The 17,429-nt window shown below is 32.1% G+C and overlaps 2 protein-coding genes and 1 long non-coding RNA gene across 4 annotated transcripts in view; 1 reads left to right on the forward strand and 2 right to left on the reverse strand.

The window, feature by feature from the left end:
* Positions 1-232: 232 nt before the first annotated feature.
* Positions 233-3,142, reverse strand: LOC107363294 (uncharacterized). The gene is made up of 2 exons (XM_015930503.3): positions 1,192-3,142; positions 233-1,096 (listed from the first exon to the last, which is right to left on the reverse strand). Exons 1-2 carry the CDS (start codon positions 2,590-2,592, stop codon positions 668-670), a joined length of 1,830 nt encoding a protein of 609 aa, XP_015785989.1. The 5' UTR covers positions 2,593-3,142; the 3' UTR covers positions 233-667.
* Positions 3,143-3,740: 598 nt separating this feature from the next.
* LOC107363224 (cell adhesion molecule Dscam1-like) overlaps positions 3,741-17,429 on the reverse strand; it is a 46,121-nt gene continuing 32,432 nt past the window's right edge. Inside the window, exons 5-18 of one of the 2 annotated variants that reach the window (XR_016199632.1) lie at positions 14,958-15,293; positions 12,529-12,825; positions 12,027-12,443; positions 11,466-11,621; positions 8,880-9,167; positions 8,053-8,805; positions 7,530-7,697; positions 6,019-6,342; positions 5,571-5,852; positions 5,169-5,462; positions 4,917-5,090; positions 4,700-4,777; positions 4,174-4,606; positions 3,741-4,082 (exon numbers count right to left, since the gene is read on the reverse strand). Coding sequence is in view for 1 of the 2 variants with exons in the window: in XM_015930421.3 (XP_015785907.2) it covers positions 4,404-4,606; positions 4,700-4,777; positions 4,917-5,090; positions 5,169-5,462; positions 5,571-5,852; positions 6,019-6,342; positions 7,530-7,697; positions 8,053-8,805; positions 8,880-9,167; positions 11,466-11,621; positions 12,027-12,443; positions 12,529-12,825; positions 14,958-15,293 (3,770 nt within the window). In the remaining variant the exon portion in view is untranslated. Of the gene's footprint in view, positions 4,607-4,699; positions 4,778-4,916; positions 5,091-5,168; positions 5,463-5,570; positions 5,853-6,018; positions 6,343-7,529; positions 7,698-8,052; positions 8,806-8,879; positions 9,168-11,465; positions 11,622-12,026; positions 12,444-12,528; positions 12,826-14,957; positions 15,294-17,429 lie in introns of both variants that reach the window. The other variant, XM_015930421.3, reaches the window with a different exon arrangement.
* Positions 11,808-14,210, forward strand: LOC149093560 (uncharacterized). Its single transcript, XR_016199636.1, has 3 exons — positions 11,808-11,961; positions 12,038-13,110; positions 13,432-14,210. It is a non-coding gene; the product is annotated as an uncharacterized LOC149093560 (long non-coding RNA).

Below are 17,429 nucleotides of genomic sequence, written 5' to 3' on the forward strand. Positions count from 1 at the left end.
TCAACATTATTCAAAGCCCTGAGTTTGAAAATGATTAAAAAATCTTCACAATTTAAATTTTTAATAAATTCTTATTGAATTTCTGTATTTGGGGAAACTGGCTGGTAAGTTAAACACTTTCATTGTAGGCATTAGATTCTTTGAGTTTCATAGTTCATCTCCGCAGATGATAAAGTGCATAAAAATATTGGAAAAAGTAAGTTTTGACTTTGAAATCTTTGAAACAGAGAAATGATAATGATTCCTAATGATTTTGTTTATTCAATTTTACATTATTAAAAATCAATGGAAATGATTAAGTGTTCAAACAGTTCAAAAAAATGTTGATATAAGCTGACAAAAGGTCAAGTTGATCCAAAAGAAACACATGGCGAGGAATTGTGTACAATAGAAACAATTTGAACGATGAGATCAATCAGTCGCCATTTAAATAGGATAATAGCCAGTGAGCTTTCAAAAACGATTCAGATAAGAGATGATTAAGATGATGATCAGTGATGATGGTGATATGAAAAAAAAATAAAGTAGCTCGTGTAAAAAGAAGGTGTATATTTATCTAAAAAGGTGATGAGAATCCACGATATGGGTAAGATGATGAGAATGATCCAAAATATAAGAATTGATTACAGGGATAGACGATACTAAAGATTAAGTTTATACATGATATTTAAACTCCGGTAAATGGTAACACAGTAACAGATCGTTTACGTTTCAAACCAGATCTGCGATCGTCTCGTCGGCGTTCCTTTAAACATTTACTTATAGTTGTGCGAACAGCTTGAATTTCAATGTAGCTTAATGGTCCATATTTACCTATAACACGGAATGCATGAGCTTGGATGGCGAGAAATCTTCGATATCCTACACCTAGAGGTAAGCCATTAGCCAACGATTCAATAAAACATTTAGCTGGAGGATATTCGTCTTTTAAGGTATTGCCGCTGAGAAGAGCGTTTCTAACATAAACATCAGGCAAAACACGCCTAACAAGGACTGAGGCCACTTGAGTGGCATGTTTAACATCCTCTTTCATGACAACGTTTTGTACATAAAGCGCCTTCTCAACCGGTACAAGACCTTCGAGTAGGATGTAATCCTGTAGAAATTGAATAAAAATGAACAATAAACATTAGTATAAGATTAATTTTGGAGAAGATTAAAAGATGAAATAAATCATTCAGTAAAACTTACCGGCAATCTCGGGTGAGGTTTATTTTTTTCTTCGGGTGTTTCATTCCCAATGAACCAGCCATCTATATTGGAATTAAACCAGGGACCAGGAAGCATATTAACAAAATCGTACTCTTCTTCACTCGGGTCAAGTGGTAAGCCTTGTCTTTTAGTAAATTCGGGTCTGAATTTTCGATATTCATAAATAGTTGCTAAATATTCAGATCTTTTTAAATTATGAAGGATAATTCTCCCTTTGGTTACAACAATAGCAGCACATATACATGGATCATTGGCTTCAGAAGGTAAAGTATCTAGACCCATTTCTTCGGTAGTAACCTCGAAAGGTTCCGTTGGTCCGTTGGAAGTTAAATTTAATGGATGAAAACCATTACTAAGATCATTTTCTTCTTTACTAGGATCACAGTCTCCGTTTATACCAGAATTCATATCCATTGATGAACTACTAACTGGCGATTTGCCATTACGTGATCTGGTGGAATCATCTTGTGCTTCTTCACATGATTCTGGTGATCCTGCGGTATCTTCCATGGGTTCACCATTTTCTTTGACAGGTTTAGTTTCTACAGGAGGGTTTTGATGGTTGTTTGATTTTAAATTTTCTTTGGAGATATTACTTCGTCGAATAGCCAGCTGCTTATGAGCTTTTTCTAATAAGTTTTTAGTTTCAGTATATCTTCTCACCATTTTTGACATTCTAGCGTTTGAGCTGCTTCTTTCTTCATCCAGCTCTCTCCTACATTGATCAGCTTCTTCCTGTACTATCACAAGTTGATTTTTTAGACTTTCAATACACCTTTTGGCTTGAAGAAGATCAATCTCCAATTTAATTTTTTCTCTACGAAGAGAGCAGAATATTTTCTCAAATTGATTTTTGAAAGTATCATTTGATGAAAAAAGTTTCTTCATTGATTGGATCTCCTTCACAAATTTTTCACCAATCACTTCAGCATTATCAAGAACGCTGATAAAATCAGGGTTAAATCCATCATCTTCAACAGTTGAATGGTCTCCGGAACTTTGTAAATCACTGCTATTTGATGAGGCTAACCTATTCTCAGAATTTTGTTCAATGGAATCCTGATTGGTGTTTTTTGGACTGCTTGTACAAGGCTCCGATGTAGGTAAGTCTTTGAAGCCATAGTCATCTCCATACTTGAAAACCTCCCATTCTCGTAAAGATTGGTCAAACATTGGTGGATACGGGTCAGATCTAGACATTGCCTGTGTTACGGCGGATTTACTCTTATCTAATGTGGACCGAGATGCAATTTTATTGGAATCACTACCATTCGTCTTGTTGACTGGATTGTAATTGTTTTGATATGTGAGTTGGTTGAGCCGAAGAGCTTGATGATATAGCTTTTCCACTTTGTCCGGAGAAAGCCCAAAACTTTCCATGAGAGTGAAAACAGGTTTTACTAAAGGGCTTGTAACCAGAACATATAAACCAAGTGAAAAGTACCCAAAACAAAGTGACTCAAAAAATCGTCACTTACACCTTCACCCGTGAAGGTGAATGAAACCCAACAATGCTAAGAAGATGGTTGAACAATCAAAAAGAATGGGATAGTAAATATTAAATATAAATTAACAAATTAACATTACAAAAACAGATTCAAATAACACTACAATTCGCTTGTCGAAACAGATGATGAGTGTACACCAATAGCAAAAGAGAAAGAGGAACAGACAGACAGTGAAGATGAGAAAGAAGATGTTAGGAAAAAAGTGTGTTTTGACCAGTTAAAAGGTCTTCACAGGAAAGGCAAGTATATCAAAAGGTAAAGGTAATAATGAAAGACAATACAAAATAACTTGGAATATTCAGGCCACTGATTTAAAATGGAATCACCCGTAGTTAATTAATTTAATCATGTGTATAAACTAATGTTGAACTAAAGAAAAACAAACACAAAAATTTGAATGAAGGACAACACTGAAGCTGAAGAGTAAAAGCAATAATGAAAAAAATGAGAGGTGTCTCTCCCTGGAAAAACCAGATGACACTACTGATAAACAGCTTAGAAACAAATGTAAAGCCAAGTAAACATATTAGCAGCACTTTAAACCAATATTAACCCGCTTTACTGATTGGTTTTGTGTCGCTATCGGATTAAGTGGTCATTTAAATTAATTTATCTTCAACGTATTTAGTTGGTGGTTAGTATTGAGGCAGTTTGAGCTGTCCAATTCAAGCCTTTCATCATTTTGCGTTTCCCTTCTCCTTACTTTTAATATGCTTAACTTATTTCAGTCCATAATTTTTGATTCCTGAATTAATCTATGAAAATAAAATGACAACAATTACCGAAAGTAACCGCTAGTTAAAGCCAATTTTTGCTTTACATTCAAACCATTCAATTAAAATTTTAATCAGTCTTGAAATACCTGAAGTTTGTACAAAATCTGAGCAACGAAGTTAAAATTTCTTGATTATCTAAAAATGAATAATAATTTCCGATTACTGTCTAATCAAATGAGTGTGGATCAGTATTTTTACTGGTCAGTATCATTAATTAACTCTTTTATTGAAAAAATTACCAAAGTTATTGCAAATTTGTTTTATTAAGTTAAATGGAAAAACACTGCTTAAAAATAAATATAAATTACACCAATTTATAATATACAAATAGGAATTAACAATCATTTGATAAAATTGGATAGTAAAACATTATTTACAGAGAAGTCAAAAAATATTTATAAATTGGAAAAACAGGTTTATCACATCTTTGATACTCTCGGTGAGGTTAACCCTAATTGAATGGGAATTCATAAGGGATATTGGTATCCTTTACCAATATATTCATCCGTTTTGATCATTTAATTGATTATTGCGTTCCTGTGTATTAATTCAGCTTGGACATTTGCTCTATCGCTATATCCAGTATCTGTAGGTTGGACAAGACGATTCCGTAATTAGAAAAGGCTTCTGAGCAAACTTCATGTCGATAACTTCCAAATTTGCTAATTCATATTTACATAGATTTATATGAATAAATTTTCAATCTATTCAATACCCGGATATCAACTGGATTCAACATTATTTATTCAAATATTGTAGTGATTATTTGTAAAATGCGCCTTGTTAATACCATGTGATCAACAGTGCTAGATTCAATTTGAATCATTCAATTTTCACTTCAAGCTTAATTTTTTTGCGATTTTTTCATATAAATCTTTTCTTTTTGATCCATTTTGCCTTTGAAAAATTAATCAGGTGAATTTGATCGATAATTTCGTGTTAAAAGATCATCATAATGGGATTCACTATCAATTCGTGTATGCCTTTGAATATGATGCTGATTTAATGGAATCTCTTGTTCACAAAAGTTAAGTCTATTGGCAGCATAAGGTGAGGTATAATAAGATCCATAAGTTGCTTTACATTGAACTGTTTCATAATTCTTTTTACCTATTTTAATGAAAAAGATGGATGTTATTATAAGATAAAATAGTTAATCATGTGCATCATAAAGATTATCATGCAGTTCATTTTTTAGCCTACCTGTTCCAGAGGATTCAACTGGAAGAGCAAAAGATGACATTGATAAGCTTTCCATTTTATTTCGCTCATTATTGTTATCTGTGAGCATTTGAGAAAAGAGAAAAACAGAAGTTTTTAACCAAATTTATTCATTATTATTAATAAACTAAATATCAGACATCAATTTAACTTAAGAAGTTTCAGAAGCATTTGAAACCCTGAAATATCATCAACTTACAGGTCTCTTGTGATGCATCAGTTCTTTGGTGTTTGGTTGACATAAGTATGGCAACTGTGATAAAGATTACAATAAACACTATAAACGCACACAGGATTGGAGCCAAAATTACAGGATCACCAAAACTTAGTTCCCAAGTAGAGTAGGAAGTTGATGTTAGAGGAGGAATCGTACCTTTATGAATGGAAATTGAAACGGATTAAATAACCTGGTTAATAGAATTGATAAGAACTTGAAAATATTCAATCTTACCTCCGGTTAAAGTAAGAGTGGCAAATAAATATTGAGCTTCGGTTGTTCCTGGCTCTGAATTAGCAATCATAAGTAAATCATACCAAGTTGCTGGAATCAAATCAATGAGGATTAATTTTCCTTGTGAAGGCATGATATTGTTGGAAAACATTATCCAATCATTTTGAAAATGTTGCTTGTATTGAATCACAAAAGATATAATGGGACAACCATTTTCATTCCAGGCACTTAGATCGATCAAGGCACTTGTTGAATTAACATTTATCACTGTTTCCAAAGGTCCAGATGAAGGCACTAGATAATTTGAGAGAAACAATGTTGATTAATCTTGAAATTATAGTAAATGAAAAAACGACGATGCCAATATCAATTAAACGTTTCCAATTGCATCAATTAACTTACCACCACCAGAAGTTGTTGCATGAAACATCTTGGTATCAGGTGAAGGACCAGCTTTATTATAAGGAGTAATTGAAATTGAATATTTTGTACCACATCTTAAATTTTCAAGCACAAAATTTGTTCTAGTTCCCAGTATTTTGACCTCTTCCCAATCTTCCGTGTTGCTCTTGTAATTTACAATAAAACCACTGATTGGATTTTCTTGATTAGTACCTTCAATTTTAATAGTCAAAGATCGATGAGTTACACCAGTTACTCTTGCAGTTACTTCACCAGGAGGATCTACAAAGGAAAAAATGAAAGAAAACGAAAAGAGAGAAAAAAATTATTAATTTGAATTGCAACTGAAGTCAATTGATAAACTTCAATTGATTTAGCTTTCAAATACAACCAATAGATGACACTACCAATTAAATAAAAAAGGTCAAACTTAGAAAGTCCGACTTACCATATTCAAGTGTTTGACCATAAACCTCTTCCGATGGAACGCCTAATCCTTTTTTATTGTACGGCCTAACAATTATTCCATATTTTGTGCTTCTTTTAAGATCCGTAAGATTGTAATTAAGCTCTTCCAAGCCTTTCATAGTCTCGTTGAGGTTTAGAGTAACAAAGTCAAATGAGTTTCTCATTGAGTTAAATCCAGTGCTTTTTCGATAGCCAATATGAAAGCCATCAATTTTCCTATTCCGACTAAGATTAGACCAATAGATTCTTAAAGACCGTGAACTTAACGCTTCAGCTCGGACATTTGTTGGTGCTTCATTAGGGGCTAGAGAAAAAATGAAAGAAACGTTTAACTAAATGATACAAGTTTCTGAAAATACAAAAACTGGATTCAAATGCAATATTGTAATCTGACATTTTCACAGTTAAAATTATCATAATAGCTATATATTTATGAAAAAATTTGTTGATTTTCATAATATGCAAATTGGGATCATCAATTGTTCAATATAATACAATAGACTGCTACTTGCAATAGATTAAGATAAATTCAAATATGATATAAGTCAATAAAAGTAAATATAATGATGATGGTGAAAGAAGAGGAAAAAAAACAGTTTCACTCTCGAGAATTGAATGATGACCAAAGCAAGAGTTGGTTAACGACTTTCTTGACCTTATCCAATATAAGGTCAACAAGTTAAGATAAGAGGAAAGTGAAAAAGAAAGGGAAAAAATGCTGTGGAAATAATGGTTAAGGAATTTCCTTGGGTCTTATTTATCACTTCAAGTGCTTATATCAAAGGTGAGTAATATAAATGTTGGGAGTAAAGATGAGAAGAGGAAGAAGAAGAAAATTCCACTTCTAATGAGTTAAAGAGGGAAAAAAATACTGATAGACTATGAAGAGGCTAGAAAATTGATAATAATGATGATAATGTTGATGAAGGGAAGGCAAGTTTCTATTAGTTGGTGAATGGGAAGGTAAGCAAGGTAAATCTTAATCACACTGTCAATGAATAAAGGTTAAATAAGGAATTTAATTTATTTATCATCCTTAACTGTTTGTGCATACACATATTTGAAGAGAAGATGATGAGACATGATAAAAATAAGGATGATGATGATGATGGCGATAACAAATAAGCTTATACAAAGAAACTTCAACTAAAGCATGTTCAAGCAATTGATTGGGTAGGGAAAAAAGTTGAGTAAACAGTTGTTGATTGTTTTCACAATCATTCTATTAATCAAAAAAGTAAATTATTTCCTCTTTTTGTCCCCTTTTCAGTAATAATAATGAGCCCAGTTTGTTAACTAGATCATCATTATCGTTATTATTGATACTTGTAAGGTGAAAATTAGTTGAACAAGTGTAAGTGAAAAAAAATTGAATAGCATTTTTTCACCGCCAAATAGCTTTACCTGACAACATAATTTTCAATAGGTTTTAGAATCAATGAATAATGGCGAAAATGTCGATTATTAGATGATTGAGATGGAAAAAATTACCCTCTTCTTCAGTGCGAATGATGGTTTCCTGGCTTGGTTTACTTCGACCGAGAGCATTTTGAGCAATAACTCGAAATCGATACAATGTTTCCGGCATTAAGCTTGTAATAACAACTGACAAATCTTTAGGATCAACGGAAGCTGTCTCCATGGAATTGGTCCAAGTTTCTTTTCATGGTTAATTGATTGATTGGGTCAATTCAAGGAGAGGGGACGAGAAGAGGAAGAAGAAAAAAACAGATCATCATTATTATGAGACCAACAATTGACAAGAAAAGTGAAGTAAAAAACAAGCAATTGAATTGAGCCAATGATGAATGTAATAGGGAATGGAAGATCTGAAAAGCTGGTTAAACTGTACACTCTTATAGTTAATTGAGATGGTTGCAAGTTTATAGTTAACAGATTAGGAACCATTTATAGACAAACTAATGGATAATTAATCAGTTGAGTGTGGTTATTGAGGAAAAATAGAGAAAGGAAAATTAAGAGATAACAAATGGCAATTATTTAAACATTTTACCATTTGATGTCGTGTATTCAACGATGTAACCTAATAACGGACTGTTTCCATTGACTGTTGGTAGCCAAGACAGTGCAACAGCTCGACTTTTAATTTCACCCACTTTAAGGCCTGTCGGTGGTTCAGGTGGACCTCGGACAACCAATTGAATATTTTTCTCGTCTGCTCCATAAACATTTTGAGCTTGACATGTGAAAAAGGCTGAATCGACTGTATCAACTGATCCTAAAATTACTTTACTCAAAAGTCCATCGTCACTTCGCTCCTCTTCAATCTTGATATCGTTATCACCAGGTCCGGTAAAGGGAATCACAATTTCTCTATCTCGAATCCAAGATAGAGTTATCGGATGATCACCAGAAGCTAAGCAACTCAACATTACCGAGTCTCCTTTGTTTGCTTCAATTAGTTCAAAGTTTTTGTTAAACTTGACAGGTTGATGGACAGTCAGACGCGTAGTAGCTGACAAAGGTGGACCAACATTGTTGCTTGATTCACAAATGTAAACACCATCATCTTCCTTGGTTATCCCAACAATAGATATTGATCCATTTTCAAGCACTTGAATATGAGGACCAGAAACAATCCCAACCAATTCACGACCCGAATGATCAAAAGGTTTAATTCCAGTTTTAACCTTCTTCCATTGATGAGTTGGCTGTGGATAACCATCAGTTTGACAGTCAATGACAATGTTACGACCTCGCAATAGCGAGTAACCATCTTCAGGTTTGATTATCCATCTAGGAGGAGCTGCAATAATTAACCAACAAGAATAGGAAAAATTAATAACAGTTTTTAAAAGCATAGAAACGCCAAAATGTCACCTTTAACAATCATTTCAGCTGTGTAATTTGATGAGATGTTTGAAGATGAAACAACACAAGTATAGTTTCCAGAATGGGATCTTTTGACCGATTTGATTCTGAAACTGGAATCGGAATCGGAAAAACTAGATACTTCAATGTCATCATGAATCATGGAAGCAGGCGAACCTTCCTTGAGCCAAGTGAATGTTAATGGTGGGTCTCCTGATAAAATGCTGCAAACGACTGTTGCTCTCATTCCTTCCGTCAAATCGGAACCAAACATGAATGGATTAATAACCGGCCTCTCTGGAATAAAATCAAACAAATCAAATCTTAACAATTAATAAGAATTTTTTTGTCTACAGAATTTACATAACACTGTAAATTGAAAGTAGTAGGCGAAATTGATATTGTTTCAAATTACCTGTAGCAATAATTAAAAGCATTTTATTAGCAGAGACAATTAAGCAAGCAAAATATTACCAACATAAACATTTAGAAGACAAAAAAGCTTCATGGACTTTTCCTTAGAGAATCATTAAGTTTCTGTAGTTAACTATTACATTATTTCGGGACTACAATTATCTTTAAAGAATAAACGAATGACCTTTATATACATGAAGAACCTTAAACATATCATTAACATTATTATGGTCATTTAGTTTGATCATCTTTATCAACTTAACATCTAATATAGTTGCTAGTTTGTTTTTATATTATCATTCTTACATGATATTAGTCTACAGTAATATCATGTTACTTCAAGTTTACAAAGAAAATTGAATTCAATGAGAATCGTCATCAATTCAATTTGGAATCTTCCTTTGAAATAAAAAAGGTTCGCTTCTAATTCAGAGCTAAAATGGCTACTTTTTTTCAAAGTTTGTTAATAAATTATCATTAATGTGTCCAGAGCATTAGTTTTGGTGAACTCTCACACAAAAATACACAAATTAAACTTTGAATTAATCTGTTGCCATTGCCAAATTAAATATATAAAAACAAGATTAATTCAAAGTCTACCAAGTTTTAAGACTTATATTAAAGATGATGTAAACGGAGATCAAGTTGATGATGATGGCAAGTAAAGTAATACAAAAGTTAAATCAAGATGGATAACATCATCACTTCAAATAGAAGTCATTTTACTCTAATTATGATTATCTCAAGGGCAAATGTTAACTTCACTCTGTTTAACCTTTACAAGAGCAAGATCAAGATGATGATGAAGATGGAGTAAATAAAAAACAACTCAGGAAAGATAAACTGGACTCTTAACCAAAATAAATACAATATTATATTAACTAGTATTAACTTTGTTGGTTAAATGTTTTTACCCTGGTAACATTTAACTGTATAAAAACCAATCAACTATCAGGTTAACATCAACAATCACTTATGGGAATTGTATGTTACCAGGAAAGTGAAGAGGAAGAATGAAAACGGAGAGAAAAAACTAGAAATGCGAATAAAAAATAATGTATCAAATCATGCGAATATGATTCAATCACAATCAAGAGTTAATTTTAAGCAATATTTGTACACAACGAAAGTGCCTCAAATTGTGGACAACGCAGACAGAAAAGGAAGGGAAAAGGACGCGTTGATTAACTGGGTAAAAATGATAAATCAAAATGTCTAATGAGAAGTTGTTTGAAATCAAATATCAAAAAGGTATCGATAGATTTGACTTAATGATGACTAGAATGATGAAGACTTTGATGGATGATGCAACTTAGTTGAAAGACACATCATCTTCCTTTTGGTCAGTCCATATTTTCATTTCTTGCAAGTTAACCATTTCCTTCTCCACCTCCTCTTCATCCGCATCTTTCAATGGCAAAAACCAGCGTAAAAAGAAAGTGAAGGAATAACCTCAAACGTGAACAAGTCAATACTGTTGGTTTGAACTTCATCATCAATTAGCCTCTAGTTTATTGGTAATGGAAGATTTTGATGTTGATGATGATGATGAGAATTAGAAAGAAGCAGCTTTAGGTTAAGTTAATATCACAAAAGCAACCATTTTCATTGAGGATAAAATCAACCAAAGATTGACCATTATTAAGAAAACTCTTGTCTCTTTTTTTTCTCTACTTTTCTTTTACCACTTCTCCTTTCATCATCATCATCGTTTTCCATCTTCTAACATCTTCTTCAGATAAACAGATGAAGAGTACGAAAAAGGGAGAGTGAAAGAGGAGAAAAAAAGAGCAGAGAGGAAACAAAAGACACAATAGAAATATCTTAATTGGTTAGAATGGTCTATCTATGGATGTTTGGGTAAGCTGTGAAAGAGGTAAAAATGACATCAGTTTTTGTCTGAAAGCATCTTTTCCCATCCTCATCTTTTTATCTATCTTCCTGGTCTTCTTTATCTGTCCTTTCCTTTTTCTCATCCTCGACTTTTTCTTGCAATGCCAAATGAAAATGAACGTCTCAACCAGTAAAAGAGGAAGAAAAAAGGAAAAGAAATGAGTCCAAATAGATTTATCTCAACAACAGGGAGTCATTATATTATTATTGTTAATAAAGATAACAATATTTTAGGCTGGTATTATATTTTTAGATTATAAAATAATGATAAAATAGAAAAATAATTACCTAATATGTGAACATAAAGTGATCCCTGGGCAGTTTCTTGGCCATTAGATACTTCACACCGATACCATCCTTGATCATCCAAATGAACGTCAACCAGTTGAAGAGTGCCATTTGAATGACGAGAGACTCGACGTGATATGGGTAAAGGATGACCATCTAAGATGATTGTATCGATTGGGGAAAAAAGCAAACAATAAATTGACCATCAATAATTAATCAACAAAACTAAAATGAAAACAATTTTTCTCATTGTTTTTGTCGCCATCTCACGAATGAAAGGATTAATTAATAAAAGGAGGGAAATTAATCCCGCTCTTTAAATTGTTGAGACTAGATAGACAGGAATGGATTACAACTTGTATCGGATCTTTTTTAATCTGTTTTGATTCAACAATTTTATAAATAAATTAACATCAGACATCTTTTAATTAATAATTTCTTCTAATTATTATTCGTAGTTTATATACTTAAATATTTAGTATTTAGTTTATTTAAGGTGAGTTACTATTGCACTTGAAATGTTTGAATTTCATTTTGAATAATGTTTTGATTTTTGCTTACTTTTTTTCCAGGTTATGGTACCAATAGGATGACCTGAGAATGGACAATCAATGGATAACCTTCCAGTTGAAAGTATGGTAACATTGCTCATTGGATGAACCATTGGAGGACCCAAGATGCTTATTGGTGCTGAATATACCGACTGTCCGATATCATTAAATGCTATACAACTGTAAAGTCCACCTTCTTCCCGTGTGATGGATGAAACGTTAAGAAAACTAACAATATGTCCATTAGTGTCAACATAATCACCAATACGATAACGAGACCGATGAACCCTGCTGTCAATTGTCTTATGATATAATGACCATTTTATTTGTGGTAATGGACTTCCATTGGCACTACATTTAAGGCTTAATGAGTAACCTTCCTCTAAAAGTTGACTTTTAAAAGTTGTCATTAATCTTGGCGCTTCTTCTACAATCATAAATTGGATGGAAAAATATTGATCAGTGATTAACGAAACAAACCAACAGCGATGAAACAATTGGTGTAACCTTACCTTCAATGTGAAGATGAAGTGTTGAAAATGCTGTTTGTCTCAAGGCTCCTTCACTTTTGACTATACATTGATACATTCCCTTATCTTCTCGTACAACTGACAAAATTCGTAACTTGTTTCGACTGGTTAATGATATTCGAGATGTGAATGTTAATGGCTTTGAATCTTTTAACCATTCAAATGTATAAAGGCTCATATGATGATCACGATTAGGCTTAATTAAACAATCAATTGAAGCAGGTTCACCCTCTCTTCGTCTGTACAACTGCGAGGGTCTCATTGATACAGTTAATGGTTCTGTTGGACGTGAAAAAGTATGGAAAGGCAAAAGATGCGAAACATTGAATATTGCTGTTTAAAATACTATTAAACCTGGAAAGAAGTCGCTTATCAACATTATTACTTGATTAAATTTCAAAGAGTAATACTTTGTTGTTATCATCTTCAACAATTAAGCAGGAAATTTAAGGAGGAAAACCAAAGAAGCAGTTTAAACAAAAGTAACGATTAACAAACTAAAAACCAGTGTTAAGTGTCTTTTACTTGAGTGGAAAAAAAGATTGCCTTTGAAATGTTGTTAAGGTAATTTGAAAAATTGAATAGACTAGAAAAGTTGAAAGAATGTAATTAACTAGAATGTATTAAATACAGATGATGATGTGAATGGAGTAAAAAAAGAAGATAAAATGATTGAATTAAGTGACAAAAAGGCAGCAGAAAACTGAACAATCAATAAATTAGTTCAATGATGGATGAATGTTTACCGATTATCCTGATGATTTTAAAGTTTAGCTGTTAAAAGTTGGATGAAATTACCTTTAACTAGAAGCCTGATTAACATTTGCAAACCTAATATTCTCAACCTAATAATCATCATCATTATCTTCATTTTTCATTGAAAAGTTTCCCTGATGAAGTGAATGACAAGAAGCAAGAAAAAAGAGCGATTGAAATAATGATTAACCCGGAGTAAATTAAATATCTGGTGAACAAGGAGACGATTTTTTCACTTTCATCTCATTTCGCTCAAAGACTATCCGATAAGATGACATATCAATCAAGAAGTGATTTTCACCAGGATCATCATCACCATCACTGATCATTATCCTTTACAATGCTAAACATCAATGAGGCAACATTAACAATTAAGGCAGCAACACAAGATTCAAGTCAAAGACCAAGTGATAATAAAGGTTGCCATGTACAACAAAGCTGTTTCAACTATTCAATCTTATTACATTCTCATCATCATCACCACCATAATCAATGAATGTTTAATTGTTTAAATTAATTGTCAAGCAACTTAATAGACTCACTTTGGCCTGTCAACTTGAGATGGTCTTAATTAACAAAACACTCAACAGCCAACCAAACAAGACAGCAAGCAAGCAACAAGAGGGAAAAAACGAAACACAACATTGTCTAAAGAATAATTTATCATATCAAATATCATTAATTAATCAACATTTTCATCCAAACTCTTCTCTCTCTCTCTCTCTTTCCACCAAAATAATGTAGTTACCCAAACAATCAAAACAATCAGCTTGCTAATTGTCCTTAAAAAAGCTACAATTCTCATCACAGCAACTCTTAATTAACTTTCAACTCAATGAATATTCAACTGACAATCAACATTTTCCGTTATTTTTCACTTGAAACTAAAAAATCTTATTACAATTCAATGTCAAGAGTTTTAAAATTTGCTGCTGCTTTTTTTCCTCATGATATTGTCAAATGTTTACCATTATTTGCTGTTTGCTTCATCTTTGATTTCACTATAAAACTAATGGAATTCAAAAGTGCTCAAAGCGTTACATTTTGACAAATTATAATCTGAATAGAGGTTCAAGTTGAAGGCAAATAATTATAATAAAGGTGAAAGGTAGGAAAAGGCAGCAAAAAAAAGATGAAAAAAGGAAACAAATATTGTGATTATTTTGCCTATTTTCATCTATTTCAACTGTTTTCTGACAAAATGTAATGTTAACCCTAAGGGTAACTAGATTGGTTTGTAAAGCCATAACACAACTGAATAACTCAATAATAAAATTTGTATTGCAATGTGAGTGAACAACAAAAGTACCAGTACTATTGATAAAGGATTGAAATTGTTGAACAAACTAATCAAGACTGTTTAAACAGCTTTTTACGACTCAAAAGCTGAAAATAATGTAACTCTGTTCAACAGTTTCCACAATTTTCCTCAATAGGTAAGTTAATTGTCCTTTTTGTTGAGCAAATTAATTTTTGTTCATTTGGCTTTCAAAAGCATGTTTCAACTAAATTAGACGTCATTTGCACTGTTTTAATAGTAAAACAATTGTTTAAATTGATTCTAATTTCACTTTTTATCCAAAGCTTTTTGAAAATTTACTACAATCTATTATAATTTTTCTGTTCTCTTTTTTCAGAGTTTGGGTTTGACTTACCAATAACATTTAGTTTAAACCGAAGGCGATCTTGGCCAAGACTGTTGTTTACCAGGCAAACGTAGACTCCTGAATCTTGAATTTGAACTGAACGTAAAAATAAAATTGGTCCATGTGATTGGAGAGTCAATTGGGAAGAAGATGAACTCGATGAAACTGACGGTGATTGGGAATGTTTGAGCAAATTGATTGAATTTCGCGGTCCTTCACGAAACCAATAATAAACTGGAACTGGATCAGCTGAAGCTAAACAGCCAACAGTTACATCCTGATCCATGTTAATCCACAAATCTTTAAGTGAACCAATCATTCTTGGAGCAGATTTCATGGTTGAATCTGTGAGAGGAAAATGACAACAAAAAATGATCAATCAAGAAAGCTTCAAATGAAACTCAAGCTAAACCAGTTTCAAAACTTAAATCCTATTCAAATGAATTATTCAATTATTCAAAAATTTCTTGTCACAATTATATTATATCATGTTGGTAAAAAGATATGAGTCTCTATGTACCGTTCAGTTAATGAATGCTTTTCGTGAAAATTTGTTCATCTTCACAACGGCATAAGTTATCAATATGTAACAAACATCAACCGATCTGAAAAAGTTCACTTTCAGAAAACGACATTCAAAAGTCAATTAGAGATCAAATAACTGAATGTCCTTGAGACTCTGGATTTATGGTTCTTCAATTTTGGGAATTCTGCTGACTGAATATCATAAAGATTGGACCTCTGGTTCAAAGGTTAACGACCATCAAGGATAAAAACACTCAGTACTTATCCATCGCCATTGGCCAACCTTTGTCCATTTAAATCAGAACATTTAGAACGGCGAAAAAGAGAAAAATTTCCAACGAAATTTTCTTGATGTGATAGTTGAATGGTAGTAAATATTTCAACAGTTTTTATTCATGTTGAACCTTTTCCATTGTTATTCAGATTTGAGTGAATGAACATTTACTCTTTGCACCATCAATGGATAAATTAATATCAAACAAATTATTTAAAGAGCAATGGCAAGATAATGATAAGCATGAATGTGAAATGATGAAAAGGTATGCATTACTGTTGATAGGAAAATTTATTTGCATCCCTTCAGAATCTCATCTTTTATCATTCCCTAGTTTTCCCTCCCAAACAATTGCCTATCATTTGAAATGTATAACTAACTAAAGATATATATAGAGATATAAATGGTTCACTATAACTAAACTTAAATATTGGTTAAGGTAAAAGCTGAAACCTTATCTATGATAACAGAAAAGCTCTTTTCAAAGCCCAATCAATTCATGATGATAATACATTTACATTCACTCAAGTATATTTATCTTATCCGATTTTTTGCTTCCCTTCACATCTTATCTATCTCGATGCTCTGTCTATTCAGATAGATAATAATAGATAACATTATCTAATAATGATAATAATAATGTTGTATTCAAATAATGTACACATGGAGATGATGAGATGAGTAAAGTCATTGAAACCTGCATCAAGATATGAGAACGGCAAAAAAAAGGTAAAATCACCTTTCAATGGAGTAAAGGAGATAAAAAATGCACCAGAATTGTGAGACTTATTTCTTGTAGCAATTATTTCCAAATCAATGATCAATTATCTTTGATTTTTCCTTCTTTTCTCCATGAAAAGTGCAATGAATTTTCATAAATCATTATTAGCAACATTATTATTCTGCAAGCTCTAATGATATTTCAACTCTAAACTTTTCACTCCCAATGTTCATTGAAAATGATAATCTATTTTTTTCTGTTGATTATTGCCTTTGTTTAGTCATTAAAGTGTTTCAGATGTTGCCAAGTTGAATTGCTATCAACAAGTTATTAGTTGGATAAATTTTCTAGCATCGTTGGATGAAAATGATTGATTTTTGTATCGATATTTTTTTCTCACGCTTTTCTCTCCTTTGATTATCATTGGTTAACCATTGGAATAGTTAACAGTGATATAAGCTATATTAAATTATGAGAACTGTTGTAATGAGAAAGAAATGTATTTTTTCCTCTTTTATTAATAAATTTCGTTTTGGCTTTTTTCCCTTCTCAGTTCAGATGATGAACGTAAAAATCCATTGGATACCGCAAACGATATTAACTTTATCAACTTTTATTGTTTATCAGAATAAAAGTGTTAATATTTTGTAACATTAATATCCTATTGTAATGAACTTATTTCACCAACTGTTCATGTGGATTTAATAACAATAATGTTAATAATGATGATACATTAATTATAATAAATAAGATAATGTCAAAAAAAGTATTTATCTTGAGCAGTTTCTTCTGATTCCCTGTAATCGTGTAATGTTTACCCAAATATTAATGACAATTATCAAAATTGGTTCAAATGCCAGTTACTTACTTTGAAATATCTACACTGAACGTTGAAAAATTCATAAAAATATCTCGATACCTCATCAAAGATTAGCTCAAGCTCAGTACAGTTCACATTTAG

This window comes from Tetranychus urticae, chromosome 3 (assembly GCF_039701765.1).
Source record: "Tetranychus urticae isolate SD_2017Ah chromosome 3, NJAU_TeUrti_SD_1.0, whole genome shotgun sequence".
In the NCBI taxonomy this organism is placed as follows: Eukaryota; Metazoa; Arthropoda; class Arachnida; order Trombidiformes; family Tetranychidae; genus Tetranychus; species Tetranychus urticae.